The 27,954-nt window shown below is 38.7% G+C and overlaps 1 protein-coding gene across 2 annotated transcripts in view; it reads left to right on the forward strand.

Annotated features, from left to right (window-relative positions):
• SKAP2 (src kinase associated phosphoprotein 2) overlaps positions 1 to 27,954 on the forward strand; it is a 139,723-nt gene that overhangs the window by 58,403 nt on the left and 53,366 nt on the right. For both annotated transcript variants that reach the window (XM_060782053.2, XM_060782052.2), the window contains exons 5-9: positions 18,124 to 18,201; positions 18,790 to 18,873; positions 22,228 to 22,352; positions 23,280 to 23,343; positions 23,714 to 23,827. In XM_060782053.2, the coding sequence (XP_060638036.1) occupies positions 18,124 to 18,201; positions 18,790 to 18,873; positions 22,228 to 22,352; positions 23,280 to 23,343; positions 23,714 to 23,827 (465 nt within the window). The remainder of the gene's footprint in view (positions 1 to 18,123; positions 18,202 to 18,789; positions 18,874 to 22,227; positions 22,353 to 23,279; positions 23,344 to 23,713; positions 23,828 to 27,954) is intronic.

A 27,954-nucleotide genomic window follows, 5' to 3' on the forward strand; every position in this document is an offset into this window, starting at 1 on the left:
ACTTAAGGGTCCACTTCCTGTTCACTTGTGATCTCCTATCCAAGACAATGTAATGGCTTGACTCCTTTGGTGTTTGCTTATTTTAGCGCTATTTGATGGGCCTCCATGTCATGCTACAATTTCCATCTTTTATTCCAGTGATGAAGATATTGCTTCAGTGCGGTCAGAAAAACAAAAGAGCAGAACACTGGGTTGTTGTAAGTTTTTGGGGTTGTATGCTCCATGTTCCAGAAGCATTCTCTCCTGACCTGACCTCACAACCTCTGAGGATGCCTGTTATAGATGCAGGTGAAACGTCAGGAGAGGATGCTTCTGGAACATGGCCATACAGCCCAAAAAACGTATAACAACCAGTGATCCCAGCCATGAAAGCCTTTGACAATGCATTAAACAAAACACTGCTTTCATTAAATAGAAAGAAATCAAGTCTTGGGGAATATTCTCATTTATGTACACTTTCACATATGGAAATTCAGACATTGGGATAAGGCTCAGCATCTTGGAAAGCTGTTGTAGTATCTCCTATATATTAAAAGCTGTTGTAGTATCTCCTATATATTAAAAGCTGTTGTAGTATCTCCTTTCTTTCCATTTTGGTTGAAGGAGAAAAAATGGTAACTAATTTAAAATTATGGAACATTTTTGGAATGGATCTGGAAAGATACACAATCCTCCTTAAATTGCATCATAAGTTGTAGATCTAAGATATACTTACATTACAGTTTTTCAGATTGTGTTGCCTGGACATCTGATATGCAACAGAGTCAACAGATGGAGGAAAGGGTGAGAAAATGCCTATCTAAACTCCAAATTGGGCAATGTCAATCTGTACTTACAACGTTTGGCAAGAGAGGCCAGTGGCTTAACTTAGCATCACTACTGGGAACAGTTATTTTTGAGACAACAGCTCCCAGAATCCTCCAGATAAATCCTGTCCTGTCAAGCTGCGATGCAATATCCAAAGAAGGTCCTAAATTAAAGAGATAGGTGAAAGCCGTAGATGAATGCAGTTACTATTGGTATTTATTTATTTATTTCAAATATTAGTACCCCGCCCTTCTCTACCCCTGAAGGGGGACTCAGGGTGGCTTATAGCCGGCAACAATTTGATGCCCCACAGATACAAACAGTTAAAACAACAGTTACATAACAAGTAAAACATTAATATTAGATTAAAAGCCATTTAAAATAGTGCAAATTGAATTAGTTGCCATGTCTAAGTTCGAGTTCTACTATCAACAACTTAATCCAAAGCCTGTCCATAGTTCATTTTCCATAGTATTGTCATCGTTTTTATTATTAGCCTGCTATCCGAATGTCTATTGGTATAGATGCATTTGTACAAACAAATAATAAGAGCTTCTAGGGCAGGGGTGTCAAACCACATTAGCCTTCAGAATCCACTGACAGAGGGGTAGTTTTTACATAGTGATTGATATTCTTTAGTATTTACCCAGTTTCTTCCCCAAGCTATTATTGATAAACAACTCCCATCACTTTTTGTTATCCACCAACTGGGGATAGTGGGAATTGCAGCCCAATAGCACTTGTGGCTCTGAGGTTGGGGAAAAGTTAAAGGACATTTTAAAGGCAAACATCATATTCACAAGCTTTCTATCTACATTCAGACCCCACTATCCTGCTGCCTTCGAGGTATTACTGTATCACAACTCCCATCAGCTCTAGTCATAATGTCTAATGATGAGGAATACAAGAGTTGTAGTACAGTATCTTGAGGGCCACATAAAATGACACGGTGGGCTAGATTCAGCCTGCAGGCCTTAAGTTTGACACATGTCACATAGCAATAGCTAAACAGATGGAAAGGTATACAAGTTCTTTATCTTTGCTTGAGCATTTCCATGGCAAACTATAAATGTTATTAGAATAGAGAGAAAGCAGGTGTGGATGTTTCTGTCTTGCACAGTCTGTGCAAGAGAGAAATGTGTAGAATAACCCTAAACAGCACTCCCTTGGGGGGTGTTTTCTCTTGTTTGTAGTTTGCCTTAACATTTCGGCATTCTCTTCTGTCACTTGGTGCTTGCTGGTGCTTGCTGCTGATTCCAGCTGTTCTCCTTTCCTGCTGCCCTTCTTACAGCATGGCCTTAAGCGCAGACATCTGTGTGGCAGAGCTATATATAAGCCCCAAAGTTATCAGAAAGTCTAATGTACTTAATATACAAGTAACTTGGAAGCACATATTTTGCAGGCACTTTGCAATCCTCTAAGTCCCCAAATTAACCATAACACTGTTTTTGGATATTTTCTTGTTCTGGAAAACATCGCTATTCATCCTTTTCCTTTCTTTCTCTTAATTTAGAAATTGCAAGATAATGGGCAGTATTAATATATATGATTTACAGGCTACAACCTGCTGGCTTCTTTCTTTAGGTTTTTTTTTTTTGTAATGTTGAGTTTTATTATTGGAGGAAAGGACAATTGTATATTTAGCGAGCTTTACTGGAGAGAGGGAGAAACTTCTAAAATAACAGGTACCCTGAGGCAGTTCAGGTGGCGTTTTCCTTTTGCTTTCAATTCGCCTCAGGTTTTTCGCATTCTCCATTACTCTCTGTGACTTACCTTCATTACAGAGGCACGGAGGAATGTGAAACATCTAACATTTTTATTACTTTCTTTCTTTTACTCCCAAAATGTATTTGGTTATAATTTAATACAGTAAAAGTAACTAGGAACTGGGGGTGGTGACGGCTGGCAGGGAGCTCCGACGTGAGCTGGTCCATGAGGTCACAAAGAGTCAGAAACGACTGAACGAATGAACAACAACAAAAGTAATTAAGCGGGAAATTATTTTGTTCTGTGTGTTCAGTCACACGGTTAACTGGTGGCTCCCATGTTATTGGAACAGTGAATCCACAATGTGTTAAAACTTGAGTGTTAAAGTTGCCATCCAAGATGCTGATCCTGCTTTGGAATAAGATTTAGCATCTTCGAGAGCTCTTATAAAATGTTATCTAAAATATATTTATCACCTTACTGACATGGGAGTCTTTAGCTACCATAGTTTAGTCTTTTGTGGCATGAGTCAATTAAGGTTGCTTCCTCTGTTCTACTTGTTTCTGCATTTAAAATATAATGGCTTTTTTTGTATTGTCGAAGGCTTTCATGGCTGGAATCACTAGGTTCTTGTGGGTTTTTTCGGGCTATAGAGCCATGTTCTAGAGGCATTTCTCCTTCATTTTGATGTTTCACCATCCTTGTGGGAAGCTTCTCTCGTGTCACCTCATGGGGAGCTAGAGCTGACAGAGGGAGCTCATCCGTGCTCTCCCACTATTCCCATTATGCCTCTAGAACATGGCTCTATAGCCCGAAAAAACCCACAAGAACCTAGTACTTTTTTTTGTGTCAGGAGCGACTTGAGAAACTGCAAGTTGCTTCTGGTGTGAGAGAATTGGCCGTCTGCAAGGACATTGCCCAGGGGACAGCCGGATGTTTTGATGTTTCACCATCCTTGTGGGAAGCTTCTCTCGTGTCACCGCATGGGGAGCTAGAGCTGACAGAGGGAGCTCATCCGTGCTCTCCCACTATTCCCATTATTCTGGTTTGTTCTTGTTGTGTGCCTTCATGTCATTCTTGACTTATATCAATCCTAAAGTAACCCTATTTTCTTGGCAAACTATGGGTCCCGACCCCAAATGAGGTTTCTTTAGCTCAATGTTGGGGTCACAAAAATTTGGCAACGAAAAAGGTTTCTGAATTTACATAAATCTGTTAGTAACAACATACAGGGTGACGTCCTTGCAGGCAGCCAATTCTCTCACACCAGAAGCGACTTGGAGTTTCTTAAGTTGCTCCTGACACGAAAAAACAAACAACCCTCCCCCCCTTAAGAACAAACCTGTATTGTTCATAATTTGGAGACTGCATATATACATAAATGTTGCTACAAGGAGGGGAATAGGAGGATGTTTTCCCCTTGAAAATGAAACCCCCGCAGTCTGCAAATTTCTAAAATTGCAGTAACGTACAGCTTTAGGCGAACATTTAGAAATAGAGTTTAAGCATGCAAAGGAAAGGGAAAGGCAAAGTTATCAAGGAATGTAAATTAAAAAAATAGCAATGCCTATTATGCAAGGGAATGCATTGGTTTTAGGCCAAATACAACATGCATAATTTCTTTTTGTAGCAAAACTAGAAACATTTTAAATCAACTTGGTTTTGTATTTTTACATTTTGTAAGTCTTTCAAAAAGTATGTCCTAAACCAGCACGCCTTTTTTTTTGTTTACAATTTCTATCACCCGAGAAAGTACACATTTCTTCAGCTGGAGGAATTTGAAATCTGCCTGTCTAGTTGAGATGGAAGAAGATATAATGCTAAAGTGTAACTAACTACATAGTATTGGTGGTGAGGTTGGGCAGCAGTCCGTATCCCATTATGTAAAGACTATTGGTAAACATTTGATTTCTAAATGTTGCCTTCTGGCTTGCTAAGAAAAATCCTTGTGTTTGTAGAGATTATCCTGACAGTAGTATGCTTTGTTGGTTGTCACAGGCATGTTTAGCATGCGGAGATGTATTAATCTGACATTGCTCCCATTGCAAGTGGCCGAAATAAATAGAGGGATCAAACAGATGAAGAGGGATTAACTGTGTAGATGGAGCAAACTCTTCAATCACTAAACCAGTGATTTTACAAAGGATTAGCTTGCTTCTACAAATATTGATTACTGATTTGCTTCTTGAGAGGAAGAGGACACCGCTCGTGCCGCTGTGTATAGTGTGCTGTGTGAAGTGAACATCCTTCATATTAATGGATTTGTTGTAGGTGATATAGGAACTGACAGATTTATTATTGTATCATCCACTAGCCCTCCTAGACTTAAGACTGTCAGCAGTTTCATTAAAACTCCCTTTTTAATTTCGCAGTCACTGTTACATTTATTTCTGGCGAAAGCTGTCATGTGGCCTTTACAGTCCAGACAAAACAGTTCTGTGCACTTTTTAAAAAATGCATCAACCATTTCTGCGTAGCACAGTAAATAAATATATTTGCTTACAAAGGACATAATGTCTTGACAAAGGAGAAAATTGACTCTCTTTAGATTTTACAAAGTGGTGTAAATTCTGCTGATCTCTCGCATCTCAGCAACACTCTTTATGACCTTATTCATGCGACATCTTAAAAAGTTAGTAGGCTATCAGGAGAAATGATGCGCAAATTGGTTAAGTCCCAGAATGAAAATCTTGTTGGAAAAGAGGTAAAAATAAAATTTGTGCTTGGTTTCACTTCAGTTTCAAAAAAGGAAGACTTCATTGTTTTCACCTGATCTCAAGAAAGTTTCATGGAGCCCCTGATGGCGCAGTGGGTTAAACCCCTAAGCTTCTGAACTTGCTAACCGAAAGGTCGCAGGTTCAAATTTGGGGAGCGCTGTGAGCTCTTGCTGTTAGCCCCAGCTTCTGCCAACCCAGCAGTCCGAAAACATGCAAATGTGAGTAAATCAATAGGTACTGCTCTGCTGGGAAGATAACGGCGCTCCATGCAGTCATGCTGGCCACATGACCTTTGAGGTGTCTATGGACAAAGCCAGCTCTTCAAGTTAGAAATGGAGATTAGCACCAACCCCCAGTCAGAAAACCTTTACATTTACCTAAAGAAAGTTGCTCATTCCTGCATCAGACTGGAACTCACCATAACATCTAGAATTGTGACAAGCTGGGTAGTTTTTACAACCGGATGGGATAAAAGGGCTTTGGATTGTGAATTGCACAGCTTCCGGTCCTGCTGTACACTCCATTTGCAGTTGTAATAGAATATTTTTGGTTGCTGATTTAGTATAAAAAAGATAATTTATTCTCAAGGCAAAGAAGGAAAAATTCAGAAAATAGATTTTTAAAAAACAGTGTTTTGAAAACTTGAATCTTACATCGGAAAATCTCTTGCATCTGTGATTTTTCCTGCCATTCCCCCTTTCCCTCAATGCAGACAAATTCTGTTATTGAGCAGATGCAAACAAATTGAATTTAAAATCCCCTAAATGTTTGTAATGCAACTAGCATTGTTTTAATATAAAAAAACTTGCTCACTGGACTGAGCTGTTAAAGCTCCAATAGTCCATACATATGTTTCCTTTCAGTAGCTTCCCAAGCCAAAAACCTGATCTCAGACCTGAATTGTCTTGAGAGTAGTTCCGTGTTTTGTTGAAGAATTCCATCTTTCTCCCAAAGGAGTCATTATTGCATATTCTTCGAACACTTTTATAATAATGCAGCAGCATTGTGCCTTTTAAACTGTTCCCTCTCATTCATCCTATAGTAATTCACTTTCCTCCACCATGTTCCCATAGTTAAAACAAAGAAACTGGTTGGTGGAAAAAATATGCCTCTGGACGTCGAATGGGACAGTGTTTTCAAGTGCAATATGAAAAATATTTTTTGTAATCAGCCTGAACACAGTGGGGAGCACTACTGATGTACATAATAACATCTGTAGAGTTAGTCTGGTATAGCAAGAACTTTAAAATAACTTTTGCCAGTTTTTCCAGGGGCAGTTATTGTAATATTGAACCACAGAAGTGAAATTTGTGTGCTGGAGACTTCAAGTCATCTGTCAGCATATAGCAATCCCATGAATTTCACATAGTTTGCTTAGACAAGGAACACTCAGAAATGATTTTGTTAGTTCCTCCTTCTGAAATATAGCTCTAAAACACCTGGTTTTCACTGGTGGTCCTCTCACGTGCACATAGCAAAATTAGTTTAATATTCCTAAAGACTTTTTTTCCCTAGAGAGAAAAAGTCATATTGTTAAATTCATTTCATTTCAGTATTCATCTTCGGCATTCAGTTCTGAAAATAAATAAAAGGACAAAAAAGAAAAAATGAGTAATTTTTGTGGTTTAATTCATAAAATTATCTTCAAAAATGTGTATTGTGTATGCAGTCACAGCTGCTGCTGTTGTTATTTAGGCAGATACATAGTTGTCCTTTATATCTGATCCAATGAATTTGACAAGTATCTGTAATGAATTACGGTGAGTCCTCCACATTTTCGAGTTTGACATTTACAGATTTGCTTATTTATGAATTTGATTACATAATATGGTCTCTCCAGGAATCTCTATGTCCTTCAGGGTGACTCTGTGCTGTTGGACCATAGAGTAATGCTGGAAGATCTAGAATATCTCTACATGGGATTGCCTTTGAAGACAATTAAGAAGCCTCAAATGGTCCAACGGCCAGCAACCAAGTTTCTCACCAGAGCGGCATATAGGGAGCACACAACTCCCCTGTTATGCTGCCAGTCTAATTGGCTGCCAGTCTGCTACTGAGCACAATTCAAAGTGCTGGCTTTAACCTATAAAGCCCTAAACGGTTGCGTTCCAGCTTACCTGTCTGAACGTATCTCCATTGCTGAACCATTACTGAGATTAAGATCTTCTGGGGGACTCCTGCTCTTGATCCCACCTACTTTGCAAGTGCTGTTGGTGGGGACAAGAGACAAGGTCTCACTGAGGAGAGAGTTCCAGAGTCAGGGATGAGAAAAGTGGTATATAAATACTATAAATAAATACATACGTTCTTACAGAAGTGTTCAGAAGTGTTATGTGAGGTAAAAAACCCACAGTTTAAAAATTCAGTGACCCCCCCCCCCCGTTTTTGCAGTGAATGTGCTTCGCCCCAGTGAATGTGGAGGGCCTACTTGACTTTGGTGGTAAAAAATCTGGAACAATCTGCAGTGGCTTGGCCTAAACCTCCCCTGTGCTCTTGGATTGTTTTGTAAATATCCCCTATAAACTGGTTTTGAAACTGAGAGCTTTTTCAAATGTACCCTCTATACCAGGAGTCCCCAAACAAGTGGCCCTCCAAGGTCATTGACTCGCCCTCACCCAAATTTTAGACTTATGATCACCTTAAGTCTGAAATGACTTGAAGGCACACAACAAAAACAATTCTAATTAACTTAACTATCTCATCAGCCAAAAGCTAACCCACACTTCCAATTGAAATACTGGCAAGTGTTATTCTTCATTTTCAATACTATATTGTTCTTTCATGTTTTTTCCACTACAAATAAGTTGTGTGCATAGGAATGTCTTCATGGTTTTTTCTTTTTTTAATTAATTTTTATTGATAGAATTAAAACTAAGAAAAAATCTTTTACATCGAAAGTAGCAGTCAAAAATAGCAGTCAGAAATAGAAAATCGCATAAAGGATATCTAGTCTTTGGTGGTCTTTGCCTCTTTCTTCCTTCTGATCACTTATATTGAAACTGTCTGCTTCCCCTCTGTCTTCTTCTTATTTATGATTTTCTCTTTTTAAACTAATGGTTTCTATTTTCCATTTTTTTTCAAACTATAATCCAGCCCCGTAACAGGCTGAGGGACCGTGAACCGTCTCTCTGCTTAAAAAGTTTGAGGTCTCTTGCTCTATATCCTCAAATGTATGTCTAGACATTTTAGTCAAAATATCAATGCAAAAATTCTGGATTGACTTATCTACAGATCACCATGAGTATTATATCTTAACTCTTACCAGAAAGAGAGAGAGAGAGAGAGAGAGAGAGAGAGAGAGAAAAGAAACCACTTCCTTCTCTGAGTAGAATGGCAAAAGGCAAGAGATTAGTCCATCTTGGGAGAAGCTAAAGAAAGCACTGATGCTCTTTTCTCTTTCTGCCCTTACACCACTTCAGGCCTTTTTGATGGGGAAATGATGGTGGTAGCCAGGGGCAGCTGGCTCCCTGAATTGGCATTGGTGTTGTCCTATTTACCACAGAATGACCCTTGACTTATTCACAGGTCATATCAAAATCCATAATTTTGGCCCCCAAACCTGCCTTCAACTTATACATGAAATTGATGTATATAAGCGTATATACCAGGCATGGACAAACTTCGGCCCTCCAGGTGTTTTGGACTTCATCTCTCACAATTGCTAACAGCCAGTAAGTTGGCTGGCATTTTTGAGAGTTAAAATCCAAAATTTCTGGAGAACTGCTTGATATATACAATAGTTCATAATTTTGCATGCATGCTTGTCATTCAAAGAGTAGAGGAGTTACATTGTCCGGGCATATCCAAACTCTTGCACACCTCTAAAAAAGCCTGGATTTTTAATACGAAGTGTTTGAAATGCTTTTGTTACACCCTGAATGCAGCATCATGTATCCACCTTCATCCCTGAGATTTGCCTGTTCAATGAATCATGAATTCGTCTTGCTCAATTTGGTGTCCTCACTGTTTTGGATTGTGACCTCTCTTAGCTCCAGCCAACATTGCTGGTATTTAGGCATAAAACACATCTATTTAAAGAAATCTCTGTTAAGGAGTGAATGTTGATGCAGCTACATCCATGTGTTTGATATATGTTATATGTATCTGCTAGGAGGGGGCCCAAGTTACAGTTACGGTGTCATTATAGAAAATCTAGGCCAACGCTTAGTTTGAAATACTAGTATGCATAAGCTCTATGTATTTTCTCAAGGTTGATTTTTCTGTGTTACGGAGCTCATTTGACAGTGTTCAAGAGGAGGAGTATTTGTCACGCATTTTGGGTAGTTATCTAGTTTTATTGCATGGCTTTAAGCAATACAACCAAGCTACAGGGAAGAATTTAAACATGATAGAAACACTCTACATAATAGTCTTTTTAAAAAAGCATTGGAAGTCTATTTTTCTTATCCTTGTAGCACCCATTATACTGTTGAACAAGGACTAATATGCACTCTTATTTCCTAGATAGTTATTTGCAGATGGGTGGTAAATGTAGTTTTATAATGATCGGATTGATGAAGCTGACTTCTGCAGTGGCTTGAATCAACCAGCAAAAACGTTATCTACCTGGAGGTCCCTAGACCTGTTGACAAGTAACTAATTGCTTCCTTGAAGTCGAGATTTCCAACTGACACAGGACACTGAGAAATAGTCTCAGAAGGAGAGGAAAAGATAGAAAGGGACCATTGAGCTATGTACTGTTAATTATACAGATTTCACTAATATGATAGTTCACCTTGCAACACATTAAGAGTTTCTTTTGGGGTTACTGGTGGATTGCTTTCTATTGTAACAGGAAATCTTGACTTTAGGGCTACTTATGGACCCAATACAGCAAAACTTTCCAAACTGTGTATTGCAACCCGTTAGTGTATTGGCTGCCATGTGTTGGTTTGTCATGCAAACACAGCAAGAAACCTCTGAGTCTATGTGGAATAAGCAATAAATCTTATATTTAGAAATATAAATGAAAGCTTTTCCTGAGCTATGTCATATCCCCATACATTTCATTAATTAATGTATCTGTCCGTATCTAATTTGTTGGTTTAACGTCCGGTTTGCTAGGAAAAGTATATTACTCTGTCATGAAATGATGTATGTCTAAAAAGATGTGTCATCAACATGAAATGTTTGGAAAGTTCTACACTAGAGGTTTGACATCTAGGGAGCTCCTTAACAACTCGCATCAGCTGTGAGAGGAGTGGCCATAAAAATGAGGCTCCTTCTACTGCCATATAATCCAGATCATCAAAGCAGATATTCCACATTATCAGCTTTGAACTGGATTATGACTCTACACGGCTATATAATCCAATTCAGATCAGATAATCTGGATTTTATATGGCGGTGTAGAAGTGGCCCGAGAGTGGATGCTCTGTCCCAATGGAGTTATAGGGCACTTTGGGCTTTTCTCTTGATCATAGTTTAAGAACATTACTTTTTTGAAACTCTTTGGACTCTTAGACAACTCTTGAATCGCAAAGTTGAATTACACCTGTTTACAACTATAACTCCCAGAGCTGTCCAAAAAGTTTTGAAAAGTAGCACAAGAAAAATGAACTCCTCTGAGTTCTGATGTTGAATTTCTCACCATCTTTATATATGTAGTCTAATCCAGGAGTATGCTGTAAAGTCTTAACATTACTCTGTAGCAGAAGTGGGGGGCATTTGGCCATGCAGATGTTTTAAACTTTGACTCCCACTATTCCTTACCATTGGCTATGCAGAATGAGGCTATTGTGGGTTGTGAGCCAGAACATCTGGGGACCCAAAGGCCCCTTAGCCTTTGCACTCTAGTATAAAACAAAAAGCAAAAACAAACACACATACACACACACTTCCCAATTTTTCTTTTGGTGTATTCATGTCTGGGAGCAAATGTGCAGTGTTCTATGCCTGTGTATTGTTGGACATACCTCTGAGCCCATAAGCTGTTAAACTTCCTGCTTCTTTTGGCTCACTGACAATATCCACTGATTTTTCCACATTTCTCTGTTTGAAGATTGTTTTTACAGGTCTTTTTTCTCATCATCTTTTGGTTACATTACTTACTGTTAAAATGATTTAAGCTAATTCCTACTTGCCTTAGCTGTCTTGTATTTATGGAATATGCCAAATGGATGTCCCTCCCCTGTTTTTTCTAGTCTTATAAAATAGATGGGATTTTTAAAATAACACTAACAACAACAATATGCAAGCCATGGCATGCTGCGTATTTTATTAAAAGCAAAATATATGAAAGACAAGCTACCAGAGAATCTTAGCTGCAAACTGCTGGTGGCAGTTCCCTGAACACTAATGCTGCCACAAGTAAATTGTTGAATTTTTTAAAAGAGTTTTGAAAGGCTTGTTTATAATTTATTTATTTGACCAGTCATATGGCCATTTCAAAATACAACATGAGTAAAAGACAAGGCAAAAAGGAGAGGACAGCAGCTGACCTTCTATTTACAGTCAGAATCTTATTTTCCTGGTTCTTCTTTCAGGAAATGTGCTCTTTTCTTGATAGCTTTCAGAATAAAAAGGTTTACTCTGATTATGGTGGATCTTTCCTGTCCTTCCAAGAGGAATGCCAGAAGATCATTTCTGTTGGGAGACCTGCAGTTGGATAATATTGGGTGTAAATATCTGTGTCGCAGTTCAGTATATGCTGGATAGTCAATTAAGAAATGTTCAATATCTTCCACAGTTTGTTCTCCCCATACGCAGAATCTCTCACTTCTTGGGATGTTACAGTAACACCCGGTTTGCATCATAATACTGAGTTGTTCAAACCTAACCTTAGTATATATTCTTCTTAAGGGTAGCGGAAGTGGAATAGTCCGATAGTGTTCTAAATGAATATTCCTTTTGTGGGAAGCTAAAAACCTTGTGGCAGAAGGCCTACCGATGCTTGCTAGGTCCAATTGAGCATAGATATCTCAAGAAGGTTGCATGAGCACTTGTTTTGCCTTAGGTCCTAGATTGTTCAGAAATTGTAAAGGCGGGCTGATTTTAGCCAGCTCATTATTTAGAGCCACTATCCATGATGGCTTTTGGTCACACTGGGCTTGATCCTCTGGACCAGGGGTCCTCAAACATTTTTAAACAGAGGACCAGGTCACAGTCCCTCAAACTGTTGGAGGGCCGGATTATAATTTGAAAAAGATGAATGAATTATTATGCACACTGCACATATCTTATTTGTAGTGCAAAAAACACTTAAAAACAATACAATAATTAAAATGAAGAACAATTTTAACAAATACAAACATATTAGCATTTCAATGGGTCGTGTGGGCCTGCTTTTGGCTGATGAGATAGGATTGTTGTTGTTGTTGTTGTGTGCTTTCAAGTCATTTCAGACTTAGGTTGACCCTGAGTGAGGGCCGGGTAAATGACCTTGGAGGGCCGTATCCGGCTCCCAGGCCTTAGTTTGAGGACCCCTGCTCTAGACATAGGTGAGGAAGTCTACTGGGATTCATCCGGAGTTTTGAAAGGCATAAATGAAAGAACTGAAGAAGAAAGCTTTTTTTCCTTGTTACTAGTGGTATTAAGCAAGAGCATTTTTCTATTTTATAATTAACACAATTGTTATTATTGTTAGTGCAATTTATAGCCCACCATTTATTGTAAGAGTTAATTATCTTACATAAAAACATAAGCACACATTGCAGATAGGTAAAAATCACATTAAAAAGCACAAATAAGGCATTACTAATATTGCAAACAACTGGCGTAACAAATTATACATATTTGCCAAAACACAATAAAATTGATGCAAATAGCAGTAGTTAAAAACCAACGTATGCCTCTAATAGACAATTGGGCTGCATTTACACTACAGAATTATAGCAGTATTATTCAATTTAACTGCTGTACTTTTATCTTATAGAATATGCTTATTAGAAATTTAGGGAGAGCCAATTACAATTCTCAGCCAGAATGTTCCACTAATTTACCAAAAGTCCCAGGGTTCCACGGGATGTTGTCATGGTAGTTAAAATGGAATAATAGTGCTATCGTTGTGTGGTATGAATGTGCATTATATCTCTGATAAGAACTCTGTATTAGGAATGTCACTACAGACAGAGCTCTGCCATGTAGTTCTATAGGTCACACCACTCTTGGAAATCACTATTAGAACTTTACTCTCCATTTTAAATTGGGTCATTGCTGAATCAGAGACATCTCAAATATCTGGGATATTTAGTGTCATGTGTGTCAATACTAACGTCCCTTCCACTCAGCTGTATAAAATCCACATTGAAGTGGATTATCTGGCAGTGTTGATTCAGATAATCCAGTTCAGAGCAGATATTCTGTATTGGATTATCTGTATTGATAGTTTGGGTTATATGGCAATGTGGATGGACCCCAAGTGGCCTAATACCCTGAAGGCATCAGACTGGGGGCCCTTCGACACAGCCCTATATCCCAGAATATCAAGGCAGAAAATCCCACAGTATCTGCTTTGAACTGAGTTATTTGAGTCCACACTCAGATAATGTGGGATTTTCCGCCTTGATATTTTGGGATATAGGGCTGTGTGGAAGCTAAGCAAGATCATCTTTAATTTAATGGGAGATTGCTAATGAATGAAGGTGCTATATTGACACCTCAGAGCATTTTTTGCTAAAGGAAACAGTATGAAATTAATAGGGTTGCCATAAAATTAAGAGGTGACTTAAAGATACACACATGTTAATATTAACACCAGGAATTGAATGCAAAGGCTCACAGGCATCCAGTACAATGGTTTTGGAGCAGGTGCCACAAGCTTTTGGTGCTTCTGTCACCAGTTGAGTAGCAGTTCTTGGCACAAAAATGTAGAATGTGGACTGCCATCAAAGGAGTCTCCAGGCCCTTCCACACAGCCATATAACCCAGAATATCAAGGCAGAAAATCTCACAATATCCGCTTTGAACTGGGTTATCTGAGTCCACACTGCTATATATTCCAGTTCAAAGCAAATATTGTGGGATTTTTTGCCTTGATATTCTGGGTTATATGGCTGTGGGGAAGGGTCCGGAGACTCCTTTGATGGTAGTCTGCATTCTCCATTTCTGGCTGTGTTATATGGCCATGTGGAGAACCAAAGTCCCATTAATTTCTTAGATTGATTCTAAATGGATTTTGTCTGGGTTAAGTTTGTGCTCTTTCAGCTCCGTATGAATGCACTTTTATTCATCCAGGCCATTTAATTGGTGCAGTTTGTTTTTTGTCCAATGCTCCCAATTTGAAAAGAAAATTGTGTTTTTTAAAGATTATTTTTAATTTGAATAATTTGTATTATTTTTCTGCTCTGTTTTTGTTTTATTTGTTTATGAGCTGTGTAGAAGATTATTGTTTTGGAGCAGGTGTGTGTAATTAAATTATGTTGCTTGATGTGATCTGTTTTAATGTAATTTTGGGTTGTTGTGTGTTTTCTGGGCTGTATGGCTATGGTCCACAAGCATTCTCTCTTGACGTTTTGCCTGCACCATATGACCCCTATATCTGTAGGATTGGCACCTGTGGTTTCTCTTACCCATGTCCAAAATATGTTATCTCTAGGCATTTCCTAGGTCCTCTAGTGTGATTCTGAGGGATGCTTCTGTTTGATATTGACCTTGGAGTCACATAGGAGGACCTAAAAAAAAGTCTAAATGAGAATATATTTAGACACGGATCAGTGAAACTACTAGAGTTGGATAAGTTTGGTTCGGAAGAGCCGACCAAGGGCAAGATGGATGGATGGTATCCTTGAAGTGACTGGCTTGACTTTGAAGGAACTGGAGGTGGCCACAGCTAACAGGGAGCTCTGGCGTGGTCTGGTCTATGAGATCATGAAGAGTTGGAAGCAACTGAACGGATAAACAACAAACATACTTGTAGTTTCCTTCCCCTTTCTTTTTCTGTTGTGTCATTTTCAGTTGTAAACCCAGAGCAGGAATTCTCTTGTATAATTTTCTGGATATGTTGTCTGCTCTGAGAACCTTTCTATGCTGTAGATCGAGGACAGAAGTGCTATAAATATGTACAAACAGCAAGAAAAGCTGGTGTGAGGAAGCTGCTCATTCCTTTCCTTCTTCATCAGATGATCTTCCTGGTTCATACAGAGACTCTGTAGAGTCTACAGCTTTCTCCATAGTAATGATACATTTTCTCCCTCTAATAACCCCAAAGCCTGCAAATGATGCTGTGCATGACATGATTGCCTATGGTGTCATGCTGGGAAATGATGATTCATGTTGCCCCGTGCCAACCCAAACCTTGATGCCAAGAGCTCTTGGTGATCACTGTAATTTGCTGACAGTTGGGTAATTGCCTGCTTTGCACTTGCACTCCATCTGATCATCTGAAATCAATGCAATGCCTCTGTTAACTACTGAGATGTAGGAAAAAGAGCATATGGGAACTAAAAGGAGAAAATTAATTACTGTTTAATTATTTGCAGCATTATTTGTTGAAGTGTAGCAAACGTGCAGCCAATATAAAAGAAGAGGGGGATGTGTTAACAGCGGAGTTCTATCTCAGTTCACCTGCTGCAAAATTCTATCAGTTAAAGAATGATAGGTGGCTATCAATCTCTTCTTATACAGAGCAGTCCTGATTGGGACTGGGAGGGAGTGAGGAATTGATCCTGCTTTCAAAACCCTGCCAGTTTGGGGAACCCGGCAAAGCAGGAAATGGCTGCTGTGATGGTCCTGAGAGCCAATTATCTGTCCCTGGCACCTTCTGAAGGCCACACAGGTTACCAATTTCTTTTATAAAAAGAATAATGGAGAGAGAAGAACACAGAAATAGTCAGATTTCTACTTTTGGGTTTAAATAATTTGTTTCTCAGTGGGATCCTGCAATGTATTTAAAAGTTTCATCACCTAGAGCAATGTTTTCCAACCTGCCTAATGCCGCAACCCCTTAATACAGCTCCTCATGTTGTGGTGACCCCCAACCATTCACTGGACCAAATTTGGCACAAATACCCGATATGCCCAAATTTGAATACTGGTGGGGTTAAGGGGGATTGATTTTGTCATTTGGGAGTTGTAGTTGCTGGGATTTATAGTTCACCTACCATCAAAGAGCATTATGAATTCCACCAACGATTTGAACCAGACTTGGCACACAGAACTCCCATGACCAACAGAAAAATTTGGAAAGGTTTGGTGGGTACTCACCTTGAGTTTTGGAGTTGTAGTTCACCTACATCTAAAGAGCACTGTTAACTCAAACAATGATGGATCTGGAGCAAACTTAGCACGAATACTCAATATGCCCAGATGTGAAAACTGTTGGAGTTTGGGGAAAATAGGCCTTGACATTTGGGAGTTGTAGTTGCTGGGATTTATAATTCATCTACAATCAAAGAACATTCTGAACCCCACCAACGATAGGATTGACCCAAACTTCCTCCACACAAAACCCCCATGCCTTGAAGGGACTCATTGGCACGAATCTCTCTCCATCCTCACATGCTCTCTCTCGCCATGCGCCAAGCACATGTGCTCTCACCTCCCTGCCTGGTGTCTCAGAAACAGCCTTCCTCTTGGCTGAGAGTCTGGCCAATCACAGCAGAGGAGGGCTTTTGGTGGGATGATTCACCGTCTGTTTCCAAAAAGGAAGAGAAGGACAGGCAGAGAGATAATTAGCCTTCTCTGCCAAAGGGGTTCCTAAGACCATTAAAAATATATGTTTTCTGATGGTCTTTGGTGACCCCTCTGAAACCCGCTCGTGACCGCTCCAGGAGCCTCGACCCCCAGGTTGAGAAACGCTGATCTAGAGGCTTCCCATAGAGGCTGGAAGGAAGTCTGTAAGGGTCAGCCATTGATGGACATGGCAGGCTCTCTTTTGCCCAACCCCTACAATAAGGAGTTGGGATTGGATTTGACTTTCAATTTGCCCTTCAAGAGGCAACACAAAGGAGAATGTTGCTTCCAGGTCCATCCCAACTTTAGATTAATGACATAGCCTTGGATGCAGTGGATCTAAGATTCATTCCAGCCATTGTTGTGATCTACCATTGGCAACTGATCATTGCCTAGTGAAATTTATTTCTTGTGTTACTGGTCCATGTCCCATCTCCACTGGCAAGCCCACTAATTTTGCATCATAACCCTATCCAGTTTTACATCTATGGATATATATATATATTCCGTGTCAGCAGTGACTTGAGAAATGGTAAGTCGCTTCTGGTGTGAGAGAATTGGCTGTCAGCAAGGATGTTGCCCAGGGGACACCTGGAGGTTTGATGTTTACCATCCTGTGGGAGGCTTCTCACATGTCCTCGCATGGGGAGCTGGAGCTGACAGAGGGAGCTCACCTGCACTCTCCATGGATTCAAATCTCTGACCTGTCAGTCTTCAATCCTGCTGGCACAAGGATTTAACCCACTGCACCACTGGGGGCTCAATCTGTGGATATGAATGGATTGTATAAGAAAACTGATTTTTTTTATAAAAAATATGTTTATTGTAGTTTTGCTTACAAACTTTTAAAAACAATAGAATTCTTAGAAAGAGGAAAGGGAAGATAGTGGATAGGTGTGGGGGTCGGCAAGGGTAGGCTTGGGGTAGGGGATGAACGCATTCGATTTTTTAAAGCAAATAAAGCATAACACATTTTCAAGATAATTTTAATGTTGAAACATTAAAATGGAAATATCATCACTGATGTAACAAGCCTTCAACTGTAAACTTGCTTGTGTTCATAAACGGATGTTCTTCTATTCTGTTTAAACTTATAAATAGCTATTCAGTGAACATGCAATAAACTGACTTCTTCACACATAATGACCAGAGTGCTGTTGGTTAATCCCAGTTAGAACAGATTTACCAAACCAATTGCTGAATGGTGAGTCAATATGTAAGCAAATCCAATAAGTAGAGGAATAATATTTATTATCTGTTTATTCCCCCCTCCCCTTTACAGGGCATCAGTTTCCTCCAATTGCAGTGCAAGATCTTCAGGCTGTTTTAAAATCTGGGTATCTGGAGAAACGCAAAAAAGGTAAATGAACACAGGCAAATTATGCCTTATTTTGGTGAGAGACGTTTCCAGCAAATGGAATGCTAAATGGGTTCCAAAGGTTCCAAAGGCTACAGCCAAAAAAGATAGCTCACTTTCTTTTGAGAGTTTCTGCAAAGATCTGAGTTATAGGTTGCTGTGCATTTTCTGGGCTGTATGGCTATGTTCCAGAAACATTCTCTCCTGATGTTTTGCCCATATTTATGGCAGGCATCCTCAGACCTCATAACCTCTGAGGATGCCTGTTATGGATGTGAAACATCAGGAGAGAATGCTTCTGGAACATGGCCACACAGCCTGGAAATCTCACAGCAATCCAGTGGTTCTGGCTATGAAAGCCTTCAACAAAGCTATGAAATTATATTTATGTACTACGACCTTTAATTTCACCTTTCAGACTAAGTCAAAGTGATTCCATTTTTTAAAACATTGTAACAATAACAATTTTCATGTTTAATTGTTCTTTTGTCCAGATATTCCATTCCACTTTTTAATTGGTCATAGCAGACTGTAGCATGGACTGAATTGTGGAGTGGTATTCTAATCTAATGTACATTGTGTTTGTTGCAGACTACAGTTTTCTTGGCTTTGAGTGGCAGAAACGATGGTGTGCTCTGAGTCGAAATGTTTTCTACTATTACGGAAGCGACAAAGGTATTGTAAAAGCTTATGGTTTATCTTAGGACCCCACACATGCATTTTAGCCATTGACTGTTTGCAGACCTTAAGGGTCACTCTGTCTTGATGCAAACCGGATTTACGCCTGGCATTCCTTGCTTCATATAATGCTCTATTTCCAGATGGTGTAAATATACCTTGTCTTATCATTTCTGTTGTTTCCATTGGAATTTCAGATAGCCTTCATTTTTCTGAACTTTGGTCAGTTTTCAACATGACCCTGACACTATCTTCACTTGGTTTCCTTTTGTATATTTCTTCCACTTCCCTTAGTCCCTTGCAAATCCGAAAATGGTGTCAAGGCTTTGCACTTATTGACTATTCTTTTGTCCATGTTTACTTCCATCTGGAACTAGTGACTGTCATGATTTTGCAGAGCATTTTAAGTACAGTTGACAGTATTACAGTGTTTATGAGTAAGTATGTATTTCCTTCCATATTAAACAACAAAATACAATTCTTGGTAAAACGATGGCATCTTATTTCGCAACTATAATTTTTTAGGGTAGATTATATATATGGTTGAAGGATCTCAGTTACCCAAAATATCTAGGAACTCTGAATGAAGGGGATAAATTTGCAGCAGCTTTAAAACTGGAGGCAGTTGAAATGTTGGTGTAGGAAAACAATAAGGATCATTATCTACAAGGAAGCAGAGTAGGTCTTTTTCTTGTTGCTATTTCAACCCTCCTAGCACATTTGTAGGAGCCCCTGGTGGCGCAATGGGTTAAACTCTTGTGCCAGCAGGACTGCTGACTGAAAGGTTGGCAGTTCAAATCTGAGGAGCAGGGTGAGCTCACATCTGTCAGCTTCAGCTTCTTGTGCAGGGACATGAGATAAGCCTCCCACAGGATGGTAAAATATCCGGGCGTCCTCTGTGCAACATCCTTGCAGACGGCCAATTCTCTCACACCAAAAGCGACTCAAGTCACTCCTGACATGATAAAAACACATTTGCATCCTTCCAAATCATCACATCACCATTTATTTTTAAACCATTAATAATAAACCATTTACCTCTACTTGTGTCTGCTTTCCACCATTTCCGTGTTATGCCAGCTGGCTTTATCTGGTATTTGTAAAACAGTCTGTGTGCTCTGAAATGTCACTTTTCCGTGCTTTTGAACTTGCTTAAAAATAATTTCCAGAGTTTTCATAGTTGGAAGTATAGTAGAGAAAGATTATTCACTTCTTTTGCCTTCAACCACGAAGAGGTAGGTGGATTTGGGCAAGATCTAGTCTGATTTAGGCTAAGACACCCCATTAAGGTTTCGGAGATGAGCTGGGAAACATGGAGCCTATATATTTCTCCCCCTAAATCTCTCCTGTGTTTTTGTTTCTGTCACTGACAATGGGAAGAGTAAATTTAAACAAGCACAATAGATGATGTTGCATTGCTTTTATTACTGACATAATCTTCAAGCCACAGCAAACACCTTAATTTACTGTGTCCATGGCCTCTGGAGCATGATTGGACTTGTAAGAGCCTTAACTCTTTATTTCAACTATAATATACTGTATTTCTTCCATTCTAAAATCTGATGATTTTTAGTACCAACAGAAAAAGGTTATTACACACACACACAGGCAGTCCCCAGGTTATGAATAAGATAAGTTCTGTAGGTTTGTTCTTAAGTTGAATTTGTATGTAAGTTGGAACAGGTACATTTTAAAGTGTAACTCCAGTCTGTTTTTAAAAGTTTTGGATAGCACAGAGAACAGTTAACACACTTGTAATATTTGTTTTACCTTCTGTTTCCCTGTTGAGAAGATTTCACCTCACTTTGTGTCCCTATGACATTTGGATTTTGAAAATTTAATTTTTGAAGGGCAATTCTTCCTGCCTAATGCTCCCTGTGTGTCTTGCATCTGAAGCCTCATTCAGGAAAAACTTTATCAGGTGTTTAACAAATATCTTTTAACTACCAGATATTAGGGACTGTTCCTTGTAAAAGTGTTACCAATTATAGTTTTGGAATGTAAAGTCAACAGATTACGCAAGGAAATGTGGTTTTAAACAGCCATGGATATCTAGCCTTCCAAGGAGAACTCGGGTTGTCCAGATCTAACCTAAAGTTCAATCCACCTCTGTTTGGTTTCCTTTTATTATAAGGTAGCCAAGCATGGCAGCCATCACATCTTCAATACTAGGAGTAGTACTGATCTCTCCTTTTCAATCTCTATTAGACAACCACATGTGAAATTTTCATAGCTCCAATCTCTGTGTATGTGTACAGGCAATCTCCAAGTTACAAACATCTGACTTACAAACAACTCATAGTTAAGAACAGGAGTGAGATAACAGGAAATGAGAGGAAATCTATCCTTAAGAAGAGGAAGTCACTCCTGAAAAAGTTGTCATGGGGGAAAGAAGTCTCTGCTGATGCTTTTTCACCAATCCTAGTTTCCACAGCAAGCCAAATTTTTCAAAATCCAATGATCACAGGGACAGAAAGTGAGGGGAAATCTCCTGAACAGTGATCTCTAATCACATTAAGCAAAACAAACACACAGGTGTGTTAACCCTTCCCTTTGCTATCCAAAGCTTGTTTGTGTGTTTGTATATATGTATGTGTGTGTATGTGTATATGTGTGGGTATATACACACACACACTATCTGAAGTTACACTTAAAAAATGTACCTGTTCCGACTTCCATACAAATTCAACTTAAGAACAAACGTGCAACCTAACTTGGGGACTGCTTGTATTTTGATCCATCCCTGAAGTTATATTCATTGCAAACTCATCACTGTGTGTGTTGGTTTGCATGAACAAAAGTCATAATAAAAATAAATAAAAATAATAAAAATAAATGTATTTTGAAAGCCATAGTTTCTTTAGAGTTGATCCATAGGTAAACAGCAACTTTTACAGTGACTGTAAAAGTGAAGGGGGAAGATGTAGCAGGTAAACCAAGTAGTTTGTTCTTCTTCATTGGGCAGGTTTTTCCTCTGGCTAGTGAACCAGAGAGATAGAGACACACTGATTTATGGTACATTTCTCCTGCATGTTCCAGGTTCCAGTTTTTGGCTCTCCCCGAGGTACAGGAGTCATTGGATGCACTTCCTGCTAAACAAGACCATCTGTAAGCATGGCCTTGTGGGATTCTATCGGCATCCGTCATAGGATTGTACTTAGTGTGTCCCTTCTTAAAGAAGAATTTTATCTCCCAAAACATCACATGAGCCAGTCAGCTAATAATGTCTAACCCATTCTCTCGCATATTCATGAAAGGGAAAGAACCAAATCTGAATAAATGATAACCCAGTGGGCCATTCACGTGCAACGTTGCAAATGAAGTTCTATCTTTGCTTTTTATCTGCGACAGACAAACAACAGAAAGGTGAATTTGCTATAGATGGCTACACCGTCAGAATGAATAATACCCTTCGGAAGGATGGAAAGAAAGATTGCTGTTTTGAAATCGCTGCTCCTGATAAACGCATTTATCAGGTTGGACTTTTTATGTCATCTTGAAATTAAATTGATAAAACTGTTACTGTTCCAGTTATGGAGACATTAACATTTCAATATAACAACCCCTGATATACCGGAGGAGAAGAAGAAACTCTCTTTATTTGCTTTCCCTGTATATTCATAATAGATTCTTTAAACAAAAGCAATTAGATTAAATTCTAGTATTATCTTTTTGAATAAGAAGAATATCCTATATGTCAGTTTTATCTATCTGTCCCTTTCACTTGTTATATTTCAATATCTATTATCTAATAGGTCTTCTTGATTTCTTGGCTGAATAATATTGTAGAACTATTGAGGATATATATATATATATATATCACACAAGTCTTTAATATGTATTGTATTACTTAGAGGTCTAGGAGGGAACTCAATGTTAAAAGCACATATCAACAATGCGGTTCAGGAATCTATCAGCTAGACATCAAAGTGGAATGTAACTTTAATAAGTTTTAAATATCTGAGATTGCAGTTGAAAGCCAGTTAATTAAGTTGTCAGATACTGTGTTGGATTCTGACAAGAACATTTTTAAGAAAACTGTACCCAGCAGTCTAAAGAAATTCATGGGTGTCTTCTAATTGTCAAGGGCGAATTTTGTTCATCAATCCTGCGCTTGACATTGATGAAGGGAAGCAGCTTTTTTTTCCAGCACAGCTGCCAGCTGCTGATCAGAGTTTCAAATCCATCATCCTACGCTTCAATTACGTAAATTTGTCAAAATTAACGGGACATTATAAGAAGCATCCTTGCAAGAAAAGTACCAGAAGACATGTAAAGAATTACTAATGGTGCCTTGAAGAAGTAATAAGAAAAGCTGCTTTCTTTGCATTACAGTTATGATGCTGGTTGTTATTTTTTTATATTCTTGTGATCACTCCTAGTAAAACTAAGTTTCTGAACAGTTTACAGCTGCTACTCCTAAAGAAGCTAAGGAATGGGTACAGAGCCTCAGGTTTGTCCTGCAAGGTATGCCACTTGATAAAAAAATATATTTTGTTTATATAATGCATTTATAAAGCTTTTTTGCTTTCTCACACAATTTGCTGTGATTTATCTTAGAATGGCACTGCATTGGTTTGACAGTGCAATTCATGAGTGTGTTTTTAGAGGTGGGGAATAAGGAGTCCTCTCCATGTTTGGTAGTAAAATTCACTGGAGTGCTCTTTAGTTAAAGTGCTAACTGCATTTCTAAAAATGAAATGGAATTTTGAAAAAAATCATTTCTATTTTCATGGAATTTCTAAATAATGCCATTGGGATTGAATCAATATACCATAATTGGTTCTAAAACTGAAGTCTACCTGTTATCTAACTCTTCTTGAATTCCTCTTAACAGACATGGGGTCTGAAGTTATTCCAGAAGAGGAATATGAAGATCTTGCAGATGCTGTCATGCCTCCTCTCCAGAAAAACGAACCAGTGGATGATGACATTTATGAAGAGCTGCCAGGTATTTTTAAGGCATTACATAATGGCTATACATAATGAAGGTCCAAAGAGACAGGGAAAAGTGCAGTTTAGCAGACAGGTCCGGGATGCAAAAGACTTGGGTTGAGTCAAAGAGTGTCTGCTTCAATTCCATATAGACTTCTCTGACAGATGCCAAAATTGTGTGGCATCTAAAGAAGAATTTGTGATATTTTCAAGAACCAGGTCTGAATCATTTCTTGGTTAATAAGAGCATTGGAATTAGGCAGGAATTGTAAAAATGCTCTCTTGAGATTATTGGTTCATTAGCATCATCTCTATTGCATTATTATTTAATTAAAAAGTGACGTGCCTTATCGTTTGTCCCACTGATTCATTTGCTCATGTTTTTCCCATTTATTTATCCTGTCATTTGCATTAACCACATGTTCTCTATGCTCTTAGCCATTCCTAATATATGATATATACCCTGAAAAAGAACAGGGGTGTCTTGAGTAGGAAGAAACTTTGGTGATGAACTGTAAATAAACACTATAGGATGTGGTTTGACTGTTTTCCTTCTTAGTCTGATTATACTTTGGTTTCTTACTTACTATGATCATTGTAGTTGTTTTATTTACATTTAGACAACCTGATGTAATTCCTATCAGATCTTTCCTTTGATGCCTAGAGAGGGTTAAAATGGCAGGAGAAGTTTTGTAACTGTATAAAATTCCATTGAAAGGAAAGATTGTATTGTGTAAAACACAAGATCTTAAATAAAGAGAAAAGCAACACTTTCGCTCTAAAGATAATACTGTAGTAAAATACTGTTCTAAGAGCAGAGAAAGTTATTACTCAGAAGCTTAACTGGACAGTGTAAATCACAGAAATGTCTAATGCATGCTAGAGGATTTTCAGTCTTCAGAAAATATTGAGTATATATAAAAAATGAGGCAGACTCTAAAACATTGTTTCTGACAGATAGCTTCAGGAAGCCTTTAGTGCTTATTTCATTATTCTCTAAAATAATCATTTTGCTATAAAAAGCTGGGATGTGACTGTTGCCTGACCCTTGAAAAAGACAACTGATTTGAAGAATACATCTTTATGTGTTGAGCATTTGTCCCTGAACCCATGATCCCCCAAATTTGTGATACTACAATTTCCGTTATCCCCATCCACCATGGACAATGACCATTCAGTCTGGGAATAATGAGAGACTTTGTCCAGCACATATGGAGGGCAGCATATTGGAGAAGTCTGGTTTATATTATACATGTCTTAGGCCTAAATCCATTGTTAATCCCAAATGGAGAGGACCTATTGATTCAATGTGTAGTTATGCCATTTTCAGTTATTCCCTAGTTGGGAATAAAACTTGGATTTAGGCCTTGGTTTTTAAGACTGCAAAGGACTCTTTGTTTTCTGGTCTGATTCAAGGTTGTGCCTCCGGGCCTCCATCTTCTCTTCACAAAGATTTCTTATGCTTTATATTTAATATTTTCCCCAAAACTGAAACCAAGATGGTTTATGAAATAAAATATATTCAATGTGGTCAAAAACTTTTATTTGGAACCCTTGATCAACTTAGAGGATCATGCCATTATCCAAGAATGCTGAAAACATAGTATTTTAAATTGTCATCCACTAAACTGCTCACTTTGATATTGGACTGTTAGATGAAGAAGCTAATCTATTTATTTCTTCCTCTAGTTGTATCTGGGTTTTTGTTAACCAGGGTAGGATGGGGACAAGTAATTACTCTGGCAATAATGCCAATATTTACATGTCATGTCCAGGAATCAGCTCAGCCAAAGTTATTCTGGAGTTCTCTCGCTATTTCCTACAGTTTCATTCCCTTTCAAATAAGGTCCCATCTCACACCATAAAATCCAGTGTGTAAAATAGGCAGTGAGTTTTATTAGGTAAGAGTAAGAGTAAATGGAATGAGGTTAAGCTAGAAATTATCACAGAAATGTCATAATGAAGCATCGTTTCTAATGGTCTGCCTTGTAAATTGGCATGAAGGATGGATGCATGTTTAGGAACTTATTCTGCATTTCGGATTTCAGCCCTAGATTAGCTCCCACCCAGGTTTCAGTTGTAGGAATACTTGAACAATGGACACGACTGTTTATATGTCACTTTAGTGTTTTGAAGAGTTCAAGCACTAGCTTTGTCATGAATCCAAAGAATTGTATGACTAATTCCACTTTTCCTAAGAGCACTGACTGTCCCTAGTGAATTCCCTCTCCCCTTCATATATTAATCTGTCACCATCTCCCAGTGCTTCATGGCAAACTTATTTTGAAGGGACTTTCCAATTTGTGATTAGGAACATGTTTCAGATGGCACTTCTGTCTTTCAAAAGAAGGGGGGGGGGGAAACTATTTCAGACACACTCAGACCCCTAGGATTCAGAAGTATCTTCTCAGCCTAGCACAGGTAATATGTTTTTAAAATATTGAATAAAAGGCATTATAATTTCATTGTACAAAACCACTCATCATAAAACTTGATTTTCTACTCACACTGGACTTTCTTAGACTCAACAATTTCCCCCCAACATGTATATTTTATCACTTGGGCAAATAAAACAATAATTGCCCCATTTGTCATAGGCTGTATCGGATCGCTTTTGCCCTGCGTTTTGCCAAGTAATACATAGTTTTGCCACCATAAACTGTTCTATGCCTGGAGGAACCTCTGCTCGGCTTTCCTTTTACAAAATGTTTCCAGGGAGTATTACTTCACTGTTCACACTGACCTTTGCAGGATTTCAGGCCCAAACCCCAAATGTCAGCAATAATTGGACTTTGGCATCAGTCACAAATGTAATAAAACCTGTGACATTTGCAGCTTCAGTCCATAAGCGTGTTTGTCTCCAAAGGAGTTTTTGTGCCAACAGGTGCAACAGTATATTCATACTCCTCTCGAAACAGTGCATTCATATAACATCATTGTGACACAATGAATTCAACACTTAGTAAAGTTAATTTTAGGGACTGCTACTCTTGGAATCCTCCTACTCACATGGCCACATGTTGCCACGCTGATTGGTGAAGCCTAAGAGGTAGTAGTGCAAAAAGCAATCTTTTCAAATTCTGGGTAATTTACCAGTGTGGTCCCTTGCATTTGCTGTAAAACATGGTAGAGCACCTGTAAACTTTAGCCTTTTGGAAGCTACACATGAGCAGTTGTGTTTAAAACTTTTCCTCTATACTAAGTTTCTTATTATAGATGTTGATTTGAGATCCTCATACCCAAATATGGTTGTCATGTGAGTTAGATGTTCAAATTTTGTATAGTGAACGTATGTAGGAAAATAGGCCATCCTCTCCAACTGGCATGCATTTAATGTAAGGAACAAAACTCAATGTGTGTACAATTCAATATGGATAATAGGTATTCCTGCCTGCACAATTGAGAAAACTGATTCATTGCATTCTGCAGCCCTTATCAGATGACTTTGTAATACTGAAAGTTGTAGTTGAATCCCCTTGCAACTCTTTACTAAGTACTGCCTATGTGTTCATGGAATCACAGACAACATGACACAGACCACAAGGGTCATGCTGTCAAACCCCCTGCTATGCAAGGATATGCAACCAAAGCTCTCCCAGCAAATGGCATTCCAGCCTCTGCTTAAAAATGTCAAGAAAAGGAGATTTCCCCACACTCCAAGGCACTGTCAAAACAGCTCAGAAAGTATTGCCGAAGGCTTTCATGGCCAGAATCACTGGGTTGTTGTAGGTTTTTTGGGCTGTATGACCATATTCTAGAAGCTCAGGAAGTTCTTCCTATGTTTAGGGTGGCATCTCTTTTCCTGTCATTTAAGGCCTAGTTTCTAGAGCAGCAAAAAACAAGCTTGCTCTCTTCATGACTATCATGTCACCTCTTATTCTATCTAAACATACACAGCTCCCTAAGATACTCCTCATAGGGCATGGTTTCCAGATGTTTTACCTTTCTGTTTGCCCTCCTCTGGATATTATTATTTCCCTCCTCCTAGATACTGTACTTTGATACAGCCCAGAATCACATTGGCTTTTTTAGCTGCACATCATGCTATTGACCCATGTTCGTGTTGTTGTAGTGGAATAAATATTATTATGGGGCAGATCAACAGTAATGGTACTTTTATGTAGTCCAAATCATCTTGTATCA

This window comes from Anolis sagrei, chromosome 6, assembly GCF_037176765.1.
Source record: "Anolis sagrei isolate rAnoSag1 chromosome 6, rAnoSag1.mat, whole genome shotgun sequence".
Taxonomy (NCBI): Eukaryota; Metazoa; Chordata; class Lepidosauria; order Squamata; family Dactyloidae; genus Anolis; species Anolis sagrei.